This window comes from Hylobates moloch, unplaced genomic scaffold, assembly GCF_009828535.3.
Source record: "Hylobates moloch isolate HMO894 unplaced genomic scaffold, HMol_V3 SCAFFOLD_1, whole genome shotgun sequence".
NCBI classification, from domain to species: domain Eukaryota; kingdom Metazoa; phylum Chordata; class Mammalia; order Primates; family Hylobatidae; genus Hylobates; species Hylobates moloch.
Genome location: NW_026652276.1, coordinates 8,454,142 through 8,476,918, shown reverse-complemented (window position 1 = coordinate 8,476,918; position 22,777 = coordinate 8,454,142). Strand labels below are relative to the sequence as shown.

Sequence of the window (22,777 nt, the reverse complement as noted above, 5' to 3'; positions counted from 1 at the left end):
TTTGTTCACTGGGTCATTTGCATTTATGTATATTTGAAGTCTTATGGTCCTCTTCCATAATATTCATTGTGTTTGCATGTTAAATTTTGTATTGGAACAGTAGCCATTATTGCTCTGAAATCTCCACACATTTATCAATTGTAAAAACAAGGTTGGTGATTTATGGTATCTAGAAATGGTAGCTGTAGCCTGATGTATTTACTCCTGGAGCTGTAGCTGCTCTCATGTCTCCTCATCTGGCAGGATGGTCTCCTGGTAGAGGATGGAGTGGGAAAGATACCAGAAAACAGATGGCTTGGCAGGGCCTAGCTTCCATCCTTGCTTTGTAACAGTTCAGGAGATCCTGCCTGGCTGTGGCCCTGGGAGGCCTTCTGTAGTACTTAAGATACTGGTTTTAGTATTTTGGTTAATTTTAGGTGTAGATAATGCTGTTTCACCATTTTCATCTAAATTCATCCAATTGAAAACTAAAAACATTTCTATGTGATTAAACCCTTGGTGACTATATTCTTGTATTCTTTGTCTGTTAGCCAAACTTATGTGCTTGGAATATGCAGCTGTTCTTTTGGCTGAATTTCACTAGGATAGTCTTTTTTGAGGCAGGGTCTCTCTCTGTCGCCCAGGCTGGAGTGCAGTGGCATGATCATGGCTTACCGCGGCCTCAACCTCCAGGCTCAAGCAATCCTCCTGCCTTAGCTTCTGAGTAGCTGGGAGACTACCGGTGTGCACCACCATTCCAGTCTAATTTTTTAATTTTTTGTAGAGATAGGGGTCTCACTGTGTTACCCAGCTGGTCTTTACTCCTGGGCTTAAGCGATCCTCCCTCCTCAACCTTCCATTAGTGTTGGGTTTACAGGCATGAGCCACCACACCCAGTGGGATGGTCATTTAGTTGGAGGTCTTGTTATAAACCAGGTTCATTCAGCCTACACACAGCAAGTTAATCACTGAGATGATGGGTTTTGTGAGAGTTTATTCATAATGTGGCCAAGCAAGGAGGCAGGAGAACAGGTCTCAAATCCACCTCCTTGAAAATAGGGATTGGGGGTACTTATGTGATAGAAAGCAGGGTGGTCTAAAGTGTGGGAAGAGGTAGGTGATTGGTGGGTAGGAAAGATGAGATAATTGGGGCTTCCACGCAAGCATTATCTAGCTATGTGGTTCCTCACAGGACACATGCAGAAAATGGTGGCGTTAGCACCATCTGAGGGAGGAGTGTTTTGGCCCTCTGATGTCAAAAGATCACCTCTTGGGCATTCACACAGGCCCAGTTGAAGGGTTGGGGGTCTCAACTGACTTTTATGAGCAAGAGCTGCCTCCTAGTTCCTGGAGAAAAACTTTAAGCACCAGTTATTGTAGTGAGCCACAGTCAGTTATTGTTGATAAGGAAGCTAGTGGGAGTTTAGTTATGTATTGTTTGGCAACTCGACTTGCTAGTGGGAGTTTGGAAGTAGAAAAAAGTGATGAAAAGCAGGCAAGGCAGGTTGAACGGTGGGCTTCATCAGGTTACCCCTTGTTCAGTCTTTCCATTTCCACAAACATTATCCATAATAAGCCTGCCCTTCTGACTTCGTTTCCATTCACGGTATTGTTGTTTTCCACGAGTCATCCATGGTTCCTTCTTCCCTCTAGATCTTCCCCTCCCCATATTCCTTTATTCCTCATATTCTCCATATTCACCAAGCCCATTGGTTATCCACCCCCTAGCCTCTTGCATCCTTTGGTTTGCATTTATTTTGCCACCTCCTTTGTTTATTTATCTTCTTATTCCCAGACTGTGGTGAGAGCCTCATTCACTCAATAGACTCCTGTGACCGCAGTATGGGCTGGGCATTAGGGGTGTAGAGATGAGTGAGCCAGAGTCCCTGGTCTGAGGAGGAGTAGAGTCTAGTGGGGGAGACCAACTCAAAGGGACATATGCTAGAGAACGTAAAGGTGTTCACAGAAGCTGGGCACTTTGTTGGTTTCCTTTCTCCTCCTTCCTGTCCCTCCAAAGTTCCTGCCTATCTCATCCTAATTAACCGTAAAACACTGCACACTGCTTAAATAGTGATCTGCATCAGTTATCAGACTTTCTCAAGTATTTTCATCACTTTGCCTACAGTTTAAAATAAAACTCTTCAGCCTTGAAATTGTTTATTCTAAGCATGGTTCCTGGACTAGTGACATCTTCTGGGAAATTGTTAGAAACGAAGATTCTTGGGCCCCACCTCAGACCTACACTATTAGAAACTCTGGGGGTGGGGCCTGATAATCTGTGTTTTCAGAAATGCTTTAGCTGATAGTAGTGACCTCTAAAGTTTGAGCACTACCACCTTTACTGCTACTCAGACTTCCTGGAACCAGCAACATTCCCATCACCAGAGCGCAGAAAGTGAGAAATTGCTGGGCTTGCTAGGAAACCAGGTCACCTGTTAGTGGGCTCTAGGAATCTGTGCTTGAAACATGCCCTCCAAGTGATTGTTTTTTCTACTTGCCGAAGCACCTTAGTGGGCTGATATTCATTGTAAGTAAAATAAGAAGTCCTTGGAGGCTTTCGGTCATGGAGAGAGCTGTATCCTGCTTGCCTTAGTCTCTCCTAGCATTTCTGTTGAGTTCTGTGTCTTGGTAGACTTTGAAGTTTAAGCATCTAATCCTGAGGTTCCTCTGCCTGATGATCTTGCCTCCATTTTACCCTTCCTAGGAGATTCCTACTTTAGTTCCTCTTTGGAAACCCCTCCCAAAATGAAACCATCCTTGTCTGGGGAAATCTTTGCCTCTGAACGTGGTTAACACTTTCTGTTGTCACTCTTTGATACACTTTTGTTTTTCTTTATGTTGTTTTTGTTTTGTTTTTTTGAGACGGAGTCTCGCTCTGTCGCCCAGGCTGGAGTGCAGTGGCGCAGTCTCAGCTTACTGCAACCTCCGCCTTCCGGGTTCACGCCATTCTCCTGCCTCAGCCACCCGGGTAGCTGGGACTACAGGTGCCCGCCACCACGCCCCGCTAATTTTTTGTATTTTTAGTAGAGACGGTGTTTCACCTTGTTAGCCGGGATGATCTCGATCTCCTGACCTCATGATCCGCCCACCTCGGCCTCCCAAAGTGCTGGGATTGCAGGCGTGAGCCACTGCGCCCGGCCAACTGAACTCTTTAGGCCTCCCCCAAAACCTGCTCCTCCCACAGTCTTGCCCATTTCAGTGTGTGACACCTACCTTCTACCAGTTGCTCAGGCCAAAAGCCTTGAGTCATCCTTGACTCCTATCTGTCTTCACACCCCATAGCCAATTCAAAGTCAAGTCCTGTTAGCGCTATCTTTGGAATGGATCTAGAATCAGACCGTATCTCACCTCACTGCTCCCACCCTGGTCTGAGCTGCACTGTCCCATGTTTGCACTACACAGTAGCCTGCTGGCTGGTCTTCCTATTTCGGCCCTTACCCCACTGCAATCTGCTCTCCTTTTAAAACCTAAGTCATTCAGCTGCTCAGAGCCCTACAGCAGCTTCCCTTCACGCCTAGTAAACCTCACAGCCCTCAGAGGGGCCCACGAGGCTCTGCATCATTTCCCCACCTTGTCCTTGACCACACTCCTCTGTCCCCCTGTGCTGGGGCTTCAGTCACCCTTCCTCCAAATACACCACCCGCTGTACGCCTTTCCAGGCCCTGCTGCTGCTGCTCCCTCTGCCCAGAGGGCCCTTCCCTCAAGGGTCCACATGGCTTATTCCTCACTTCCTTACAGTCTCTAGTCATGGGTCATGTTGGAGAAACCCTCCTCAATTATGTTAAAATAGGACGCCCTCCCTCTGTTCCCCTTCTTCTGCTTGAGTTTTCTGCAAGCACATGTGACTCCTGACCTCACACATGCTCTCAGTTGACTGTCAGCTGTGTGAAAGCAGAGCCCTGCAGTCACTGCTGCATCCTTGGCACTCAGGTCCTTGCTGAGCCAGTGGGCCTCGTTGGCGCCTGTTACTGGGACTTCATTCAGGAACTTTCCACCCTTTATTCCTGACGTGCCTGGTGGTCACAGTTGCTTTGCTTTTTTCATGTGTTTCACGTCTCCTCCTTTCCACTCACAGTGCCTGTAACCACAGTTGCAGGAGACACCCGAATGGTTTATTGGCTTTGTGAACATGTTTCTGGAGTTATGGTTTCATTGCCTAATTGGAAAGGTTTGGAGTCTCATTTTTCCCCCTCCCTTTTTTGCACATTCTCTTCATCTGCCTGGTTTGCCAATTTAGTCCCGGACATGATGGCACATGGAATGACAGTCAGCTACAAGAAATGGCCCAACTGAGGATTAAGCACCAAGAGGAACTGACTGAATTACACAAGAAACGTGGGGAGGTAAAGCTAGCCCTTTTCCTCATCTGTCTTCTGCCCTCTATGAGAGTCCTGTGGGGAGCGGGGGAGCTCAGTCACTTCTCACCAGAATTGGCAGCAGCCTTAGCCATATGTGGCATCAAAAGTCCCCTCTATAGGAATAAAAGGGTGAGGAAAACAGAATGAAAAGACCAGGCAGATTGAGGCCCATCGCCAGAAGGGCAGTCCTCTGAGAGTGCTGCCAGTTACCATGCTCCAAAATCAGCATGAGAGGCAAGAGTGGAGAGGCTTTAAAGAACAGAAAACCCTGCTACCTTGCCCGCTGAAGGCCTCACTGATGGTTTCATAAAGCTTTTCAGTACAAACCCTGAAATTTCAGAGATGTTCATGAGAAAGAATCAAGTCCTAGGCTGTGTTCGCCTGGATGGTGGTCTTACAGCAAAGCTCCAGTTGGGAAAATACAGTTCACCATCAGTGCAGCTGAATTGATTATCTTTTCAGCAGAAATGAGTCTCCAAAAAGGTAGCTGAGGTTGAGGAGTAGACAGCTGTCCTCAGCAAGCCCCTGCAGGCACCTGGAACACTCTCATTCCAGCCAAGCTGTCCTTCAACAGGGAGTGGCAGGGACAGTTCCCCTTTGTGTCCCCATAGGCGCCTCGGCTCCTTGCTGTCACCCAGCTCATTTATTCTTTCTTAAAAATGAATCACCACCCACTGTGTAGTTTCCAAATGAGGTCCTAAAATTTTTATTTATGAAAGTATTCTTCTTTATCTCCCAGTTAGCTCAATTGGTGATTGACCTGAATAACCAAATGCAGCGGAAGGACAGGGAGATGCAGATGAATGAAGCAAAGTGAGTAGAGATCCCGCCTCCTTGGAGCCTGGTCATTGGGTCCCATGTCCTTTGTTCTGCTGACCTCTTGTGAGCAGGGCCAGTGGCAGTGAGTGGCCACAGTGCACTTAGCGAGAGTTTGATTTTCAGTGCATGCACGCTCTGGGATCCTTTTCTACCAGCTCTGAGAAGGAAAAAGCAAGGACAGTGCCCGCAGGCTTCTAGCATCCTCCTAGGGAAGTCACCTTGGCTCTTGCAAGTGTCCCAGAGACACTAGCAGCTCTCCTGTGGCCGCTGTGTGTGGGAGCTAGTATGTTCCTGTGGTGGAGGTGGTAGGGCCAGGATAGCTGAGTGCATGGCCCTTGGGAAAAGGGGAATGAGTTTGTGAGCAAAACTGTTGCTGATCAGGGAGAAGCCTGGCAGACAAGAAAAATGGGGACTCTGAATCCTGAGACCTTGGAGCTGGGGTAGTGGGTGCTTGGGTTTCCTTAATATGTGGAAAGGGGTCTAGAGGCTTGGAAAGGCGGGGCACTTGCTCAGGCTTTCTTGCTCGGGAAATGTCAGAGCTGGTGAAATATATAGGGTTTCCAGCCTCCTTTTAAATCCCCTTTACCAATCTAAGCATTGAAAGTTTCTTCCTTCACATCGTGTTTTTCCTAGTCATTAATAGGATGAATTTCACCTTAGGTGTTTCCTCTGCTAATAGATTATCCTGTAAACCATGGGGATGGGCCTGGCTAAAAGATGTAACAGACACAAAGTGTTAAGCACTCAGCCAGATGCGTCTGGCTGTGGCACAGGGCTCTGGCACAGGGCTCTGGAGAGGTACTATTCGTCCTCTGATGTCATGCTTCCAGAATTGCAGAATGTTTGCAGACTATCTCTGACCTGGAGACGGAGTGCCTAGACCTGCGCACTAAGCTTTGTGACCTTGAAAGAGCCAACCAGACCCTGAAGGATGAATATGATGCCCTGCAGATCACCTTTACTGCCTTGGAGGGAAAACTGAGGAAAACTACGGAAGAGAACCAGGAGCTGGTCACCAGATGGATGGCTGAGAAAGCACAGGAAGCCAATCGGCTTAACGCAGAGAATGAAAAAGACTCCAGGTGGGCTATCAATCCACAGTTAGTGGTTTCCATCCTTAGTAGAGTAGAACCTAGGTCTTTGAAAAGAAAGAGAGAAACCTGGCAGTTACTACAGGAGGTTTGCCAGGGAATTCTTTCAGTGTTTCAAGGAGAAAAGCTAATTCTGGACACTATAAATCAAACCAGAGTTAGAAAAAGGAAGTAAACCACAATTAGAATTCTTCCCCATAATTTTGTGAAGCTTTTTGTATCCATATAAAAATTCTGATCTTGCTAATGCACAAAAGACTATAATCCAACCTCATATGAATATAGATGTGGAATTCCTAAATCAGACTCATTGATAGATTTTTATTTATTTATTTTTTGAGACGGAGTCTCCCTCTGTTGCCCAGGCTGGAGTGCAGTGGCGTGATGTTGGCTCACTGCAACCTCCACCTCCCAGGTTCAAGTGATTCTCCTGCGTCAGCCTCCTGAGTAGCTGGGATTACAGGCATACACCACCACGCCTGGCTAATTTTTGTATTTTTAGTAGAGGTTGAGTTTCACCACGTTGGCCAGGCTGATATCAAACTCCTGACCTCAGGGGATCCACCCACCTCGGCCTCCCAAAGTGCTGGGATTACAGGTGTGAGCCCCCGCGCCTGGCCATTGATAGATTTTTAAAGAATTCCCTGCAATCCTACTAAGTCTATTTAAGATAAATCTGAAACCTACTGAGACATGGCAATTAAAAGATAGATTATCAAGAAATCAATTACATTAGAAATTCGAATCTCTGTTGTGGAAAATGTGTGTGTTTCAAAGCTGCCCCAGAGAGTCCAGTCATGAATCAAGGTCCACTGATGAACCATCTGTATACACTCTTACTAAAACCTGCAAGAGAACAAGGAGAGGTTCACTCTCACAACTCATAGAGAACACCGATCTGGATGTTCTGGCCAACCAACCATTGAAAAGAAGGAGTGATCATCCACCTAGAAACCTAAGAAAATGAGCTGAAAAGCTGTTAATACAAGTTCAACAGATGCCAGGTGCAGTAAGTAACTCATGCCTGTAATCCTAGCACTTTGAGAGGCGGAGGCGGGAGGATCGCTTGAAACCAGGAGTTTCAAGAGCAGCCTGAGCAACATAGTGAGACTCCACCTGTACAAAAAAACAAAAAAGCTGAGCATGGTGGCATGTGCTTGTGGCCTCAGCTACTCAGGAGGCTGATGCGGGAGAGTTGCTTGAGCCCAGTAGGTTAAAGCAACAGTGAGCCAAAGTTGTGCCACTGCATTCCAGCCTGAGTGACAGAGCGAGACCCCATCCAGAAACAAACAGAAAAACTCTACAGATTAGAACATACATATTTTTAAATCCCCATATCAGTAGTTTGGAGTTTGAAGTGATTATTCCAGTTAATTTAAAAGTGAATTAATGACAATAGCAAAGAGTCTTTTAAAGGGAATGAATGACGATAGGAAAGTCTTAAGAGTGATGATGGAAAAACAAGTTGGCATATCAAAGAGATAATCCGCACTACCATCATGTGTGTGGCAGCACCATTCACAATAGCCAAGATACAGATCAATCTACATATTCATCATTGGCTTAATGGATAAAGAAAACGTGCTGTATGCACACACAATGGAATATTATTTGCTATAAAAATGAATTAAATCATGTCATTTGTAACCACTTGGATGGAACTGGAGGACAGTATATTAAGTGAAATAAGCCAGGTACAGGAAGGCAGATACTGCATGCTTCTACATGTGGGGCTAAAAGAAAAATGTTCTCTGAGAGATACAGAGTATAACTGTGGTTGCCAGAGCATGGGAAAAGTAGTGGGGAAGGAGGTTAAAGAGAGATTACTTAATGGATACAAAAATACTGTAAATGGATATAAAAATACTGTTAGAAGGTGTAAGATTGGCCTGGTGTGGTGGCTCACACTAATCCTAGCACGTTGGAAGGCCAAGGAAGGTGAATCACTTGAAGTTAGGAATTCGAGACCAGCCTGGCCAACATGGTGAAACCCCATCTCTACTAAAAATACAAAAATTAGCCGGGCATGGTAGCGGGTGCCTGTAATCCCAGCTACTCAGGAGGCTGAGGCAGAATCGCTTGAACCCAGGAGGTGGAAGTTGCAGTGAGCCAATACCATGCCACTAGGCTCTAGCCTGGGCAACAGAGCAAGACTCTGCCTCAAAAGCAAAACAAAAAGAATACTTAGTGCTGTGGAAAATGCCTAAAATTAATATAACCGAAAATAGGACACAAAATGTTTTCATACAGATGATCCCAATTTTGTATACTTTAAAAAATGACTGGAAGGAATTACATATACTGTTACCGGTGTTTATTTTTGGGGGTGGTGAGATTATGGTTTTTGATTTCTCATTTTATACTTAACCTGTATTTTCTAATTTTCTGGTTTTTATTAAGAAAAAATAAGCTGTCCTTTTTGTATTGTTTCTGTCTCACATTTACTTTAAGCAGAATTCTTTGGCTTATGCTGTGGAGCTTGTCAGCAGTGTGAGGGTGTTGGGGGCCCCAGGTGAGCTGGATGCTGCTAGGTTGCATGTTCACGTCAGCTGAGAGGCTGCTGGAGGGAGAAGTTGGGGAAATGTGTGGTGATGCCAAGGACGAGCCCCTGAGCAGTGCAGTGGACGGGGGTAATGCACATTTCCTAGTGCAAATGCTGTCCTCATTCCCTAGCCCACCCTTTGAAGCATCTTCCTAGGGATACGCACTTGGATGTATCATGTGATTGCAGATGTGGGGCCTGAGGAGTCTTCATTACTTTGCTTCATTACTTCTCCTCCTAGAAGCCTTCCTGCCTCATTACCCACTTCCTGCCTCCCCAGCTTAGATGTCCCTCATCTTCCTGCTTCAGGCAGCTGTGGTTTACCTGGGCCATATGTAGTACTGTTTTGAGATAGCTCTTCACACTCTGCCTCCTTCCCTTATGCTGCCACGTGTCCCTGCGGTCAGGCACAGTGGCTGCTTCATAAGATGCACTCAGGGCCGGGCACGGTGGCTGCCACCTGTAATCCCAGCACTTTGGGAGGCCGAGGTGGGTGGATCACCTGAGGTCAGGAGTTCAAGATCAGCCTGGCCAACATGGCAAAACCCCGTCTCTACTAAAAACACAAAAATTAGCTGGACGTAGTGGCGGGTGGCTGTAATCCCAGCTACTCAGGCTGAGACAGGAGAATCGCTTGAACACAGGAAGCGGAGATTGCAGTGAGCCGAGATGATGTCACTGCCCTCCAGCCTGGGTGACAGAGAGAGACTCTGTTTGAGCTATTAAAGACCTTTCCTTTCAGCTATAGTGATGAATCCCTAATAACAGGTGGTGTTTTCCTCTCCCTGTGACCCTAGGTCAGGTTTTTTCTCCATCTTGCAGAACTGGGACGTAAAGTTATAGAAAGTAGATTTTGGACAGTCAACAAGTGCTTTAATCATAGAGTAGTGGTACTCACACACCTCATACTGAGATTCTGGTTTTTCCTCAAAGAGAGTTAGTTCACAGTTGTCTCTACCAGCTAAGACAATTGGGATAAATTGTATTTTTGGTAATTTGCCCTGTAAAACTTATTTTTCATCTTCCAGGTATAAAATCAAGAGTGTAATGCACTTTTTAAGCTATACCCACATCCCTTCCCAAGATTCTGCTATACTGCCTAGATGACTTTCCTTCATTTTGAGAATTATCACTATGGTAAAAGCTTAAGAGAAATTTCAGCAGAATTCTTGATTGCAGCTCAGTAGCATTGCTAGAGTTCTAAGTTAGGGGTCCTCCACCTAGCAGGTATAGCCATAGTTAGAAGTGAAATTTATCAAAGAAGAGAGAGTAAGGTCAGGGTTAGAAGTTAGGGAGTTTCTGAATTTAGAACTTGAATGAGAGACAAAAATGATTCTGAGAAGGGGAGTTAGTGGATGAGACTTTGACCATCTTAAAAATTTGTCACAGCCAAGACTTCTATGTCAAGCTTTAGTAAATTAAAGTTACTAACGTTACGTAAACTTTGACAGTTGAAGAATCTCACTATACCTCAGTTTCCTCATTTATAAATGGCAATAATGATATTTACCTCAAAAGGTTGTTATAAGGCTTAAATGAGTTAAAGTCTGTAAAGTATTTAACAATGTCAGGTACGAGGAAGTCTTAAGTAAATCTTCACTGTTAGTAATCATGCTATGGGTGTGTTAATGCAGGTTGAGCATCCCGTATCCCAAACTCCACAATGCTCCAGAATCTGAAACTTCTTGAGTGCCAACATGACACTCAAAGGAAGTACTCAATGGAGCATTTCAGATTTCCAATTTACCATCAATTCAACTGAATTTCATGTTTAGACCTGGATCCCGTCCTCAAGATTTATATCATGTTTATGCAAAACTTCAAAATCTGAGAAAATTCGAAATCTGAAACACTTGTAGTCCCAAACATTTCAAGTAATGGATGCTCAACCCGTGTAAGACTATTTGCTGCAGAAAACTTAAGTCACAACCATGACTAACCCTCAGTGAGCCTGAGGCATGTGTCTATTCTAAGAGACCCTGGGTCCCAGAAGGCAGGCCTCCTCCTTTGCCAGTTCACTGCTTTCTCTAATAACGTGGCCTATCTCCCTTCTAGGCTTTACTCTGAAACTCTTTAAAAGGGGAGCCTTACTGATGTTATGAGTTTGGGCTTGTGACTTTGAGTATTTTGCTCAGTGTAGTTGTTATTTTACATGCACTGAATGTGTTATTAGAACTGGTAGCTTCTAGAGAGCCCAAACCCCATGCTTTCTTAAGCAGACATAAATGGTGGGTGGTTTTTTTTTGTTGTTTTTTTTTGTTTTTTTTTTTAACAGGAGGCGGCAAGCCCGGCTGCAGAAAGAACTTGCAGAAGCAGCAAAGGAACCTCTACCAGTCGAACAGTAAGTAAAGATAAATGAATCAAAACTGTACTCCTGAGAATTTGGCTCTCTTAAAAGTTTTGTTTTGTTTTGTTTTGTTGTTTTGAGACAGGGTCTTGCTCTGTTGCCCATGCTAGAGTGCAGTGGTGTGATCATAGCTTCTAATGTTTTTATTTCTGTAAAATCATCTTACAGATTTTAGAAAGAAAAATGTTAAAGGAAGAAAATGAAAACATACAATTCTTCCACCACTCAGAACTAACATCCATATGTCATTTTAATTGTATTTTGCTGGCTTCTGATTTCTCACAAATAATGTACTGATATGGCCTTTGACCCTATTTCTGATTACTTACTTGAGATAGATTATTGAAAATAAAATTTGATGGGTCAAAGCTTTTGGAACATATCACCAAATAACCTTCCAAAAAGTTTGTGTTCATCAGCTGTGAATGTGAATTCTAACTTCTTGCACTCAGTACACGTTACTGCCTCACTGTTTCCTGTTGACACTTTGAACGATCAGTTTTCTGGCTCTTAATTGTGCTTGCCATGTAATGCTGCGGTGGGGTTTTTGTTTTTGTTGTTGTTTTGTTTGTTTTTTCCCTCCTTGCTCCTTTGGTTTGTAACTTAAAGTGGAAACATAAGTGAAAACTAAGATCTCTTGGAACAAAAGGAATCGAACTAGTTCTGGAGCTTTTCCTAATCTGCCTACAAGTTAAGGTGGGGTATCTTCTCTGAGATTTGAAGCTTTGATAGTGGCAGAAAAGAGTTTCCTTTGCTCTAGGATGTTTCTTTTCTATTGAAATGTGTTTTGGAGTATAGTTTTAGAGTTTTGATCCACTTTTTTAAAATGTTGGTTGCTTCCTTATAAGTGGAGGGGTTTAAATTCAACTAGGAGTCATTCACCAACTAACGTCTTAATTTATAAAGAAACAGGTTCCCATATCATGCCTTTGCTTTAGATGTGTCTGCACTCTCAGATGTGGAAGATTAATCTCAGTTGTATTTTCCCAAGCCACAAAGTAAATAAATAGTTGACCTGGAAATGAGATTTGGTTTCTTCAAAATAACAGCTTATGAAAGTGTCATTTGCATAACCGGGTTGACTGTGATAATTTAGACAGGTTGAGCATCCTGCCCAAGATCATACAGGAAGGGGCCGAGGTAGGATGCAAACACAGGGCTGTAAAGGCCTGTTATTTTATTTTATATGTTATGTTATGTTATGTTATGTTATGTTATGTTATGTTATGTTATGTTATTTTGAGATGGAGTTTCACTCTTGTTGCCCAGGCTGGAGTGCAATGGTACGATCTCAGCTCACCGCAACCTCCGCCTCCCGGGTTTAAACGACTCTGCTGCCTCAGCCTCCCAAGTAGCTGGGATTACAGGCATGCGCCACCACGCCCAGCTAATTTTGTATTTTTAGTAGAGACGGGGTTTCTCCGTGTTGGTCAGGCTGTTCTCGAACTCTTGACTTCAGGTGATACACCCGCCTTGGCCTCCCAAAGTGCTGAAATTACAGGCATGAGCCACTGCGCCCGGCCTAAGGCCTGTTCTTAAACTCTATGCTTCCCTAAGGAGTTTCTGGGTCAGAGGACATACATCTTTGAAAGGTTTTGATAACTTAGCAAATGCTAGTGTTTTCTTGTGGTCCCGGGCCTAAGCACAATTGCAAGTACTCACAACCATAAAATTCTATTTTCAACAGGACATTGTCAAAGGCTCAGCTCATATTTGCAGTTCCTGTCTTTGCAGTTCTCCTCTCATCCTTGTGTGGGCGCAGGTGACTCTCACAAACCTAGATCTCTGGGAAAGCCAATCAAGAAAATAAAGCACAGCCTTGTCCTCTTTCTTTTGCCCTGCCTTTATTCCCTTCTGCATCCTGGCCAAGAATGTGGTGCAATAATTACACATAGTCCTGGAATAAATAGCTAAGGAAAATAAATTTACTTTGACCTGGTTTAACTTGCTTAGTAACAGGTTCTTAAGTATATATTTACCTAATCCAGATAATTATTTATTGAAAAGGAAAAATCTTTCTGTCAAATTCTTATGAATCCAAACAGTAGGTAATGAAATCTTGGGTTATTACATTTAATTATCTTACTTCTCCGTGAAGGTTGCATCTCAATAGGAGGTCATTGAGACTAAAATAATTACTTGCCCTTCTCCAAGTAGGAAAGATGTAGCCCATAAAAATGAGGAAGGGGGATTCCAGAGGTACTTTGCATCCGCTGGGATAAACAGCAACAAAGGGAGCATGTGCTATGACTTGATTATGTCATTTGAAGTGTGATGGGCTCTCCTAATGTCAGAGACACTACTTATTTAAGCATAAAATGTGCAGAGTCAAAAATGCATAGTGTTTAAATTTTGCTTTTCTATTTTTTAATTAAAGTAATATTTGAAACTGGGTTAAGTTAGCTGTTGAGTTCATGGCCTATTTAGCCATCCCTTCTTTCCCTGAATTTTCCCTACACTGTTGTTTTCTTATATTCCATAGCTGCTGCCCCTAACTACCTACCCTAGGTACCCCTCAGCCCTTGTGTCATGGGCACTGTGCTTGGTGAGTACTACAGCCCTTCAACAGTGATGCTGACTGCTGATGGAATGCCCTACTTTGACACTGGTTATGTGGTTATAGACTCAACAGATCATATTTTATTGCTTCAAGTGGGAACTGTGTTTATACCTAAAAGGATCAAAAGCTCACTTTTAAGTTTATTCTCAGTTGAAATTCTGGATTTGATTTGAACAGGTTAAGTGTTTATTGTAGTGTTCTTCAGAACATGGCAGCTCTTCCTTTTTCTCCAAAGAATCTTTAACGCATTGCTGTCATAGCCAAGTGATTTAGGATCTAACTAGAAAATGACATTAACATTTGCAGAACAGATTAATCACAGAGCTCCTGTTCAGGAGAATCAAAGAATCTCTTGCCTTTCTTTCCAGGGATGATGACATTGAGGTCATTGTGGATGAAACCTCTGATCACACAGAAGAGACCTCTCCTGTGCGAGCCATCAGCAGAGCAGCCACGTAAGTAGGCAGGTTTGGGCCAGGGAAAAGACAGCTTGAGGAGCAATATGAAGGCACATCTGTGGACATGACAAAGAATGCAGTCAGATGCACCCAACCCCTTACCCCTTTTCTGGGACACCCAGCGTCGAACACACCACGGAGGTGTCCAGTCTTTCTCAGTTCACCTCTGCTTAATGGGAGGGAAGCAGAACATGGGTGGCTTCAAATGCTTCTAAATACAAAAAAAATATAGTGGCTTACTAAAATATGGACAGTGAAATCTTATTAAGCAGAATGATTGTTTAGGTTTAGATCATCCTGTTTCATTCTTACTAGGGCTTCCCCCCGCCCCCACCGCCCTTCAAGAGTGGGGATTGGTTACTAACAGTCAGAAATTGTGAAGTTAGTTAGCCAGGAATTGTGAGGTTGGTTGTCTAATCCTTTATTTCCAGAGAAATTAATTTAATACTAGGGAACCTTGTTTCTTTTGAAACTTCTAGGCTGGGTTTTCCCTTTTCCTTCCCACTATTTTCTGGCAGTTTGGTACTGTGTTGGGTTTCTCTTGGCTGGGGTTTGGGAACTAAATGGGAAACATATTCCCAGGTACCTGTTTTTGTGGGCTGTTTATTGATTGATTATTTGGGCAAAATGTTTCTAAGGTTTAAACCTATCCTCCCCTCCTCTTTAGTAAGCGACTCTCGCAGCCTGCTGGAGGCCTTCTGGATTCTATCACTAATATCTTTGGGTAGGTTAGAAGACCTTTCCTTTTTAAAATGTGTATAAGTATACCTAAGTATATGTACATGACTTATTTTTATTTTTTAAATGTACACCAGGTTTCGGTGGTGCAGAGTATACATGTGCCTTAATATCAGCTTTCATTTAGCTTCTTCCTTTTTTCCTCAACTTCCTTTCCTCTTAATCTCGCTGCGTGCTGATCTCTGGCCTTTCCCTTTAGTCTGTCCGAGTCTCCCCTTTTGGGACATCATTCTTCTTCTGATGCTGCCAGGTGAAACTATTATCCTCTCTTAGTCCAGCATGTGAGTGTGGGTCCTTAACAATTATGCCGATCACCGCTTCACTGCCCTCAGTCATCAGATGTTCACGTGCTAACCAGGATGCTTTGCATGTTCCTAGGAATGCCGGGAGCCCTCAGAGCAGGGCTGCCAGGTTGAACACTTTGTACAGTACTCATGCTCTTGTTGCTTTCTTTTGGCATGCGTTAGACTCCACATTGATCACAAGTGATGAGGTTGATTCTAACTCGGCATAGAAATAAAATAGTTTTGCAAAAAAAATACCAAAGAGCTACCTCTGAGCTAGCTGCTACATTAAGTTGAGAAAGTTTCCCAGCAGCTTATTGACTGGGTAAGCAGTTGTTCAGGATTGCTTTTCGTTGTTGGGTTTTGGAGTCCACAGGTTAGTGTGCAGGAGAGTAAGGCATGTATGTGCTGGCTCTCTTTCTCATTTGAGTGAGGGTGCTTTTGATTTTTTTGTGAATTGTTCTGTAGTTTGAAGAATCTAGAAGGGACAGGCTGTCAACAGAGGCAGTCTGCTTAAGCAAGGTCGTCTTGGAGTCCTTTCTAACAATTTGATGAGCAGTAAACCTCTGCAGTCCTGTCTAATATTTGTCTTTATGTTATTTCTTAGGAGACGCTCTGTCTCTTCCTTCCCAGTCCCCCAGGACAATGTGGATACTCATCCTGGTTCTGGTAAAGAAGTGAGGGTACCAACTACTGCCTTGTGTGTCTTCGTAAGTATGCTTTAGCTCCAAACCCCACCGCGCTTGATATGGTAACAGAGCCTGGCAATTAAAGGGTCCTTTCTATGCCTGCAGCTAAGCGTTCCATTGTTTTACTTATATCAAGCCTTTATACCTGTTGGCTCTGTCAGCTGTGAGAAATTGATATATTTTGCTTAGTTTCAGAGGACAGAATTTGTTACAACCATCCTCTGTAATGGCAGAGCTGACTGAGAAAGGATTGCTAGCATGAGGGATGGGGCAAAAGAAAAGTAATTAGGGATGGTGAAAAATGGGAGAGTGATTTATATAATTATTGTCACCAATTGGCTACAGTTTAGAGTGAGTTGCCAGTCAGTGGTCTATTATGGTAGTTCAGTAGGACAGCTGATGGTTTCATGAATTATACCCCTATCTGTGTGACTCCCAACCATAGGGGTCTATGATTGGAAGCAGTCCTGGGCAGAAGCCACTGTGATAGATACCGGGGCTGTCACCCAGAGTTCAGAGCTGGGTCCTAGTACTAGCAGGTAGTTTGTGCCCCAGCTGGGGTAATTGAGCAGAAATGGAACCAGCCTGGGGAAACATTCAGTACCTGGCTCGGAACTGTCAAAGCATGAGGAGGGTAGGAAACAGAGCACAAAGAACAGAACCTGGAGAGTTGGACTGACTCCAATACTGGCATAATAACTGGCAGCGGGTGAGTGAAAGGAGCCAGCTTTCAAAGCAGGGAAGATTTTGCCATAAAAATGGGATGGAATTTATATGGTGGGAGCTTTGGGTTCCAGGTATAAGGAGGGACTTTGCTAGTTACACAGTGGACTGGCTGAGTGATGAACTGCCTTGACTGTTGTAAAGAGAGTTCCGCTTTGGAGGAGGAGTTGGAATGGGGCACATCAGCGCCCCTTCCCAGTCCCACTCCACTCCTGTGATTCCGTGATGCACCAGGCACCTGCAGAGGTCGATGATGATTGGTAAAAGGTCTGATTGCACTGAATGTCACAGTCCCTTTGTTGCCCTCAACTCCCAGCAGCCCATTTTTTCCCTCCCATCACATTTAAGTCATGTGTATGGGATCATGGAGCAGCTGATAATTTGGGATTCTGTCAGTGTGTGTTTCTGAGAGTGATCGGTTCACAACTGATGAGTATCCAACAAAACCAGTTATACAGGAGACTGACGAGTGGCAGTCATGGGTGTGATGGTGCATGATCTCAAGTTTTCAATCTGAGACCTCCTAAGGAGAAAGAAACCATAAAAAAGAAAAGGAAATTTCATGGGGGTAAAAGGTTTGGTCACCTGTCATACTTTTCAGCCAGTGGGTCACAAGAGGGAGGCAAAGTGGAAAATGAAATTACCAAAGTGATGCCTGTTGCCCAGCCTGTTAATAGTCACTCTCTCCGTGATACTTCAAGCATCTTATTTTTTTGGTCCCAAGCAAATGTAAATATCACATATTCTCTTCCCCAAGTGACCTTTTAGACAAGTGATTATCTACTTAACAATCTCATATTGATAGTCTATGTTTTCTAGTCTTTCTTTTCCTTCTCTATTATAGAAATTTCCGAACATATGCAGTATCTCTTCCCCCCCCCCACACACTTATGCTGGAGCAATTTAAAGCCAATTCTAGACATTATATTTCATCCAAAAATATTTCACTGCCCATAATCTTCTTAAGAGAGTATAGTGAATTTTTCGATTATTCCCTTTTCCCATTCTAGAATGGGATGCTGAGTCTCACTCTGTTATCCAGGCTGGAGTACAGTAGCACAGTCTCAGCTCACTGCAGCCTCAACCTTGGGCTGAAGCAATCCTCCCACCTCAGCCTCTCGAGTAGCTGGAACAATAGTATGTGCTACCACACCTGGCTAATTTTTGTTTTTTAGTTTTTAAGAGACGAGGTTTCGCCACGTTGCCCAGGCTGATCTTGAACTCCTGAGCTCATGCAATCCGCCCACCTCGGTCTCCCGAAGTGCTGGGATCACAGATGTGTGCCACCGCACCCAGCCAGGATGCTTTTTTACTTGGTTTTCTTTCTCATCCTGAACATAAGTACCATCTTTTGCTGGTGTTTATGCCAGTATCAGAAATTTCCCTGTGAAGAATAAAAATTCTCCTAAAATAACGACTGTCATTTTTATCTAAGGCTTACTCATTAACAGGCACCATTCTGGGTTGCAAAAACCTTTCTGGAGCTGAGCAAACTGAGATTTCAGAAACTTGGCAGAGGTCACACTGCCAGTACACACTAGTCTCATAATGTTTCCAGAAAGAACTACATAGAATTCCATTATAACACAGATTGATGTTTTTGCCATCTACTTATATTAGGACTCATTGTGAAAGCTGTATTATGAGAGGCCATGTGCTATACATTATTTAAATATGTAGTATTTAATATTATTAGTAAATTAGTAATTACTAGTAGATCAATAAGTAGTATTAACTCAGTCTGGACCAAAATTCTAGGTTTACTTTTAAACTATTAAGATAAATATAGGCCATTATTGTTAGAACAAATGAAATTAATGCAAGGACCAACTTAAAGCAGTCTACACAGATTTTGAGTACTTTTTGAGAAGGTTGCACTGTACGCTAATGCAACTGTAACTAGAAGAATAAAATGATAATAGAATCTTAGTTGACCTGGGCTAGGAGTCCAGTTTAGTTTCTGATTGGCTCCACCTGTCTTTAAGGATGAGTGTTTCCCCATGAATTAGGCATTTGGAGTGTTCGTGCATGTTGAGCTCTTGGGATGAGAATGACTGGGTTTGACACAGGGTGCTTGTCTTGCAGGATGCACACGATGGGGAGGTCAACGCTGTGCAGTTCAGTCCAGGTTCCCGGTTACTGGCCACCGGAGGCATGGACCGCAGGGTGAAGCTTTGGGAAGTATTTGGAGGTGAGAGCCTGCTGCATGATCTCAGACTGAAAACTTGAGATGACGCACCCTGGCACCACAGAAAGAAGCCGTGTTGCTGGCATCTGGTTGGCCTTGCTTTCAGGCACTGTGAACTGTTCATCTTCTCAAAACATACATTTTATGTAAGGGATCATTTGACCAAGGCTTTGTTGTATATCTCAGTTATTCTTTACATCCAAGTGGATGTTTGCTCTCATTTTCTAAGTAGTGACCAGAAAATACTGTTAAGTTATGGATATGTTTATGTTAGTAAGGTTTCTGTAATTTTTCTCAAGTATATACCAATCAGAACATCTTGCAAAATAGTACTGTTTTTATGAGGAAAATAAGTCTTATGATCATGGATTCTACAATTAAACGATACATTACCTGTGGTTGATGCATTGAATGACAATGGCAGTAGCCTAGGGAAAAAATGACTGGAGTCATGTGTAAGCTTGAGAAAACAGAGGCGTATTGCCTAGAAAAGATGTATTTACAACAGTGTATCAGTCAAGGGCCCTTAGATCAAGACTCAGTCTCTTTGGACTTTTAGGATGCTCAGAGATGGATGGCATTAAAACAGAAAATGGAAGTTGATGAAACCATCTCTTAGAAATCTGAAACTGGGCATTTCCCAGTTTTGACATTTTCAAGATTCAGTTAAATCCGCGTGTGTTTTGACTAAAGTAAGGCCAAAGAAGAAGGCTTAAGGCTTTTAATAGGAACCACTTTGTCAAGTGTCCATAGTCGCAACACGTACATTATCCCTGTCCAGCAATAAATAGCTCCAAAGTGGTTTTGTCTCTTAACAGCCCTGTGTGGTTAGAATGGTAGAGATTGCGCCATTTCACAGATAGAGGGAATAAAACTCAGACACTACGTGATTTACATGGCTAGTGAATGATTTCTATGGTGAGGGAGTGGTGGAACTAGGACTAATGCAGGTCAGAAGACTTGAAATTCCATGCTCTTCTTACTGTAGCCTTCTCTAGCAACTGAAAAATCTTAGGGGTACTGCTTTTAAGGTTTATTAGAGCAGGAGCAACTTATTAGAATAGGTTATTAGTAAAGCACCCCTCCTATCTGCCCCGGCCTTTGATTTTCAGGAAAGGGACTCAGCAGTTACAGCCCATTGAAGCATACTAAAATTTGCTGTTTTGCCCAGAAACATTTAGCTTGTGAATGATAATGGCTGAAGCTATTAGAAAACAATAATAAAAACAAATTATAAGAAATTTTCACTTTGTGAGGCTGGGGCAAGAGGATTGCTTGAGGCCAGGAGTTAAAGACCAGCCTGGGCAACAAAGTGAGACCCTGTCTCTACAGAAAAAATATTAAAAAGTAGCTGGGTGCGGTGGCATGCACTTGCAGTCCCAGCTTCCTGGGAAGCTGAAGTGGGAAGATCAGTTGAGCCCAGGAGTGAGAGGCTGCTGTGAGCTGTGATCACATCACTGTACCTCAAGCCTGGGCAGCAGAGCAAGACCCTGTGTCTTTTTAAAAAAGGAAATTTTAGGGAAATTTTAAAATCAAAGTAAACAGGCTGTTTTGATTATGCCATTGAGAATTAAATAAAAATAACACTAGAAATATTTTTGTTTTACTCCTTGGTCAGTAAAAACACCTATAAGAAAATTAGAGGTACCAACCTTTAATTCTAGTAACCTTTTTGCTGCTGAAAAGGAAACGAACATCAGTTGAAGTTAATACTGACATAATATGTGCCAGCACATAATTTGTATTAATAAAATCAAGTTTCTACCTAATCTACAGAAATAGCAGAATGTGTGGCAGCATTTCTTACAGTTTTGTGTAGGGCCTTTCTTCTACAAACAGCTTTTTCAGTCTACAAGATTTTTCCTCTTGGCTAATATTTATTTACTGAATCTTGGAAGAGGCCAAGTTCAAGAGACCTTTTCTGAAATAGTTTGGGGGTCCTGTTTTTCATCCTTTTAGAATATCAGAAGAATCACACTTTCTACCCAGTGGGAACATCTGTTTTTGCTCATTCTCTCCAAAGCAGAAGTTCCACTGGGAATTATACAAATGCTGTTGACATAGCACCCCCCGCCCCCAACCCCGTACCTTGTAGATAATTAAGAGTTTTAATACGGTCTTTGTTCTTTTGAGATCAATCTCTCATATTGAATAGCATTAATTTTTTGGTCACTTCTTACATTTCGGCACTGTGTTAGGTGCCAAGCAAATAGACCAGTATTTTAAGTATAAGCCAAAGAGATATTTCTTAGAATTTGCAGTAATATTTTTATCTGAAGATTTCATCTAAAGGAAAATCTTAGCAAATATTAGCCTTTTTCAACCCTTTTGAAAATCTTAAGAAAGCTAGGATCCAGAAAAGGCCATCAAATATGCTATATTTTGCAAGTGAGTTCAGAGGAGAGGTTCATCAACCAGGTTAACAGTCTGTGGCCTGAATGTACATGACAGCTTCAAACCAGTATTCGTGTCACCTTGATATCTGGCTCCAATCATTATTTTTACTACTTAGAAGTACGGAAAAAGATAAAAATGTGTTGAAATGTTTTCTGTTCTGTGTTCCTCTTTTACAAATATGATTACAATGGTTCCTTAATTCCTAGCTTATCTGTGTGGATCATCCTTAAGTTACCCTTTTAAAAGGAATTTAATCAAATCATTGAGATGTTTGCTTTTCCCAGTTTGGGATTGCCCGTTACTGAAATTTCCATGTGGGTGGCCAGGCTGTCTGGAAGCAGAGTAGATAAAGTGGACAGTGGCTCTGTTGGTGAGGGAGAGCTGTGTAGAGGGAAGGGAGGTGCTGGCATTTAGTTCGCTTGCCAGGATCTTAGGTTCATGGAGATAAAGTATGAGGGCAAATTCCAGAAACTCCAAACTAGCTTGACTGGTATTCTAATGACTAGTCATTTAAATGTAACTAACACAATTTCTTTTCACACCTTAATGAAAATTGCCACACCATGGATCCGGAAATTGACTGCCAGTTTCTACAAAAGTGATAGTTAAGTTGGCACAAATACTGATCGACCCAAAGATTTATGTACATAAGTTTTTAAAATTTACTGAGAAATAATGGAACTGAACAAACCCAGTCTCTAGTTTGATTGACATGGTTTATAAATTCCTACACTTGGTTTTTCTAAAGAGAATGAATAACTACATTTCTTAAAGAACAGAACACACATGCAAGATACTGGGGTCAGTGTCCACTTAGACTTGCATTCCTCTTAGAAACTAGCAGTATCTTTTATCTCTCATATTCTGTTTGTCCTGCTATTTTGTTTGATTCTGTAAAGGTACAGGATAGCTATTGTTTCAGCAGTGTAATTGGCTTCCATTGTATTTCAGTGCCCTGTTTTAATGTATTTATTGGCTTTATTTAACTTCCTGTCATCCTAATTTTTTCTTTTTATACAGAAAAATGTGAGTTCAAGGGTTCCCTATCTGGCAGTAATGCAGGAATTACAAGCATTGAATTTGATAGCGCTGTAAGTATCGAATAGCTATGATTTTAGAGGTTTTTAGAAATAATTTAAGACATTTGATTCTTGAAATTATAAAATAACTTACCCGATTTCTCTGCCATTCTCTGTATCTTAAGTCAAATCTATGTTAAAGAAAGATGGAAGTAGATTATAGGGTGGGTTAATTGTTGTATCAACTCTGATAAACCCTTGGGTTGTGCTTCATGCATTAGGCTTGTGATGTTACTCAGTACTCTGTATAATTTCCTTTAATAGTTGTATTTTGAGTGTATAGATGCTGCACTCCAGGGGCCAGCGTGGTCTCTACCCTCAGAGATTGGCCATCTAAATGAGAGTGATGGGAAAGCATTCAACTGCAAAGCGTTGTGCTGAGGTTATCGTTGAGATGTGTGTGGATTAGAAAGGAAATACTGATGAGAGAGTAGCTCATTCTGGGGCAAGGGTTAGGGGCCATAGTAAGGCATTTAAAGCAGATCTAAAGATAATCAAAGGTCAGAGGCAAAAAGCCAGGGACAG

General features: G+C 42.7%; 1 protein-coding gene and 1 non-coding gene across 5 annotated transcripts in view; both read left to right on the top strand.

Moving 5' to 3' along the window:
- Positions 1 to 22,777, top strand: part of ATG16L1 (autophagy related 16 like 1) — a 42,849-nt gene that overhangs the window by 6,400 nt on the left and 13,672 nt on the right. Inside the window, exons 3-12 of one of the 4 annotated variants that reach the window (XM_032753750.2) lie at positions 4,217 to 4,322; positions 5,077 to 5,150; positions 5,987 to 6,238; positions 11,065 to 11,130; positions 14,065 to 14,151; positions 14,822 to 14,878; positions 15,092 to 15,142; positions 15,784 to 15,886; positions 18,674 to 18,779; positions 22,194 to 22,264. In XM_032753750.2, coding sequence (XP_032609641.1) covers positions 4,217 to 4,322; positions 5,077 to 5,150; positions 5,987 to 6,238; positions 11,065 to 11,130; positions 14,065 to 14,151; positions 14,822 to 14,878; positions 15,092 to 15,142; positions 15,784 to 15,886; positions 18,674 to 18,779; positions 22,194 to 22,264 — 973 coding nt within the window. The remainder of the gene's footprint in view (positions 1 to 4,216; positions 4,323 to 5,076; positions 5,151 to 5,986; positions 6,239 to 11,064; positions 11,131 to 14,064; positions 14,152 to 14,821; positions 14,879 to 15,091; positions 15,143 to 15,783; positions 15,887 to 18,673; positions 18,780 to 22,193; positions 22,265 to 22,777) is intronic. The other 3 variants (XM_032753756.2, XM_032753761.2, XM_032753769.2) reach the window with 3 other exon arrangements.
- Positions 16,834 to 17,109, top strand: LOC116809921 (small Cajal body-specific RNA 6). Its single transcript, XR_004370084.1, has one exon. It is a non-coding gene; the product is annotated as a small Cajal body-specific RNA 6 (non-coding RNA).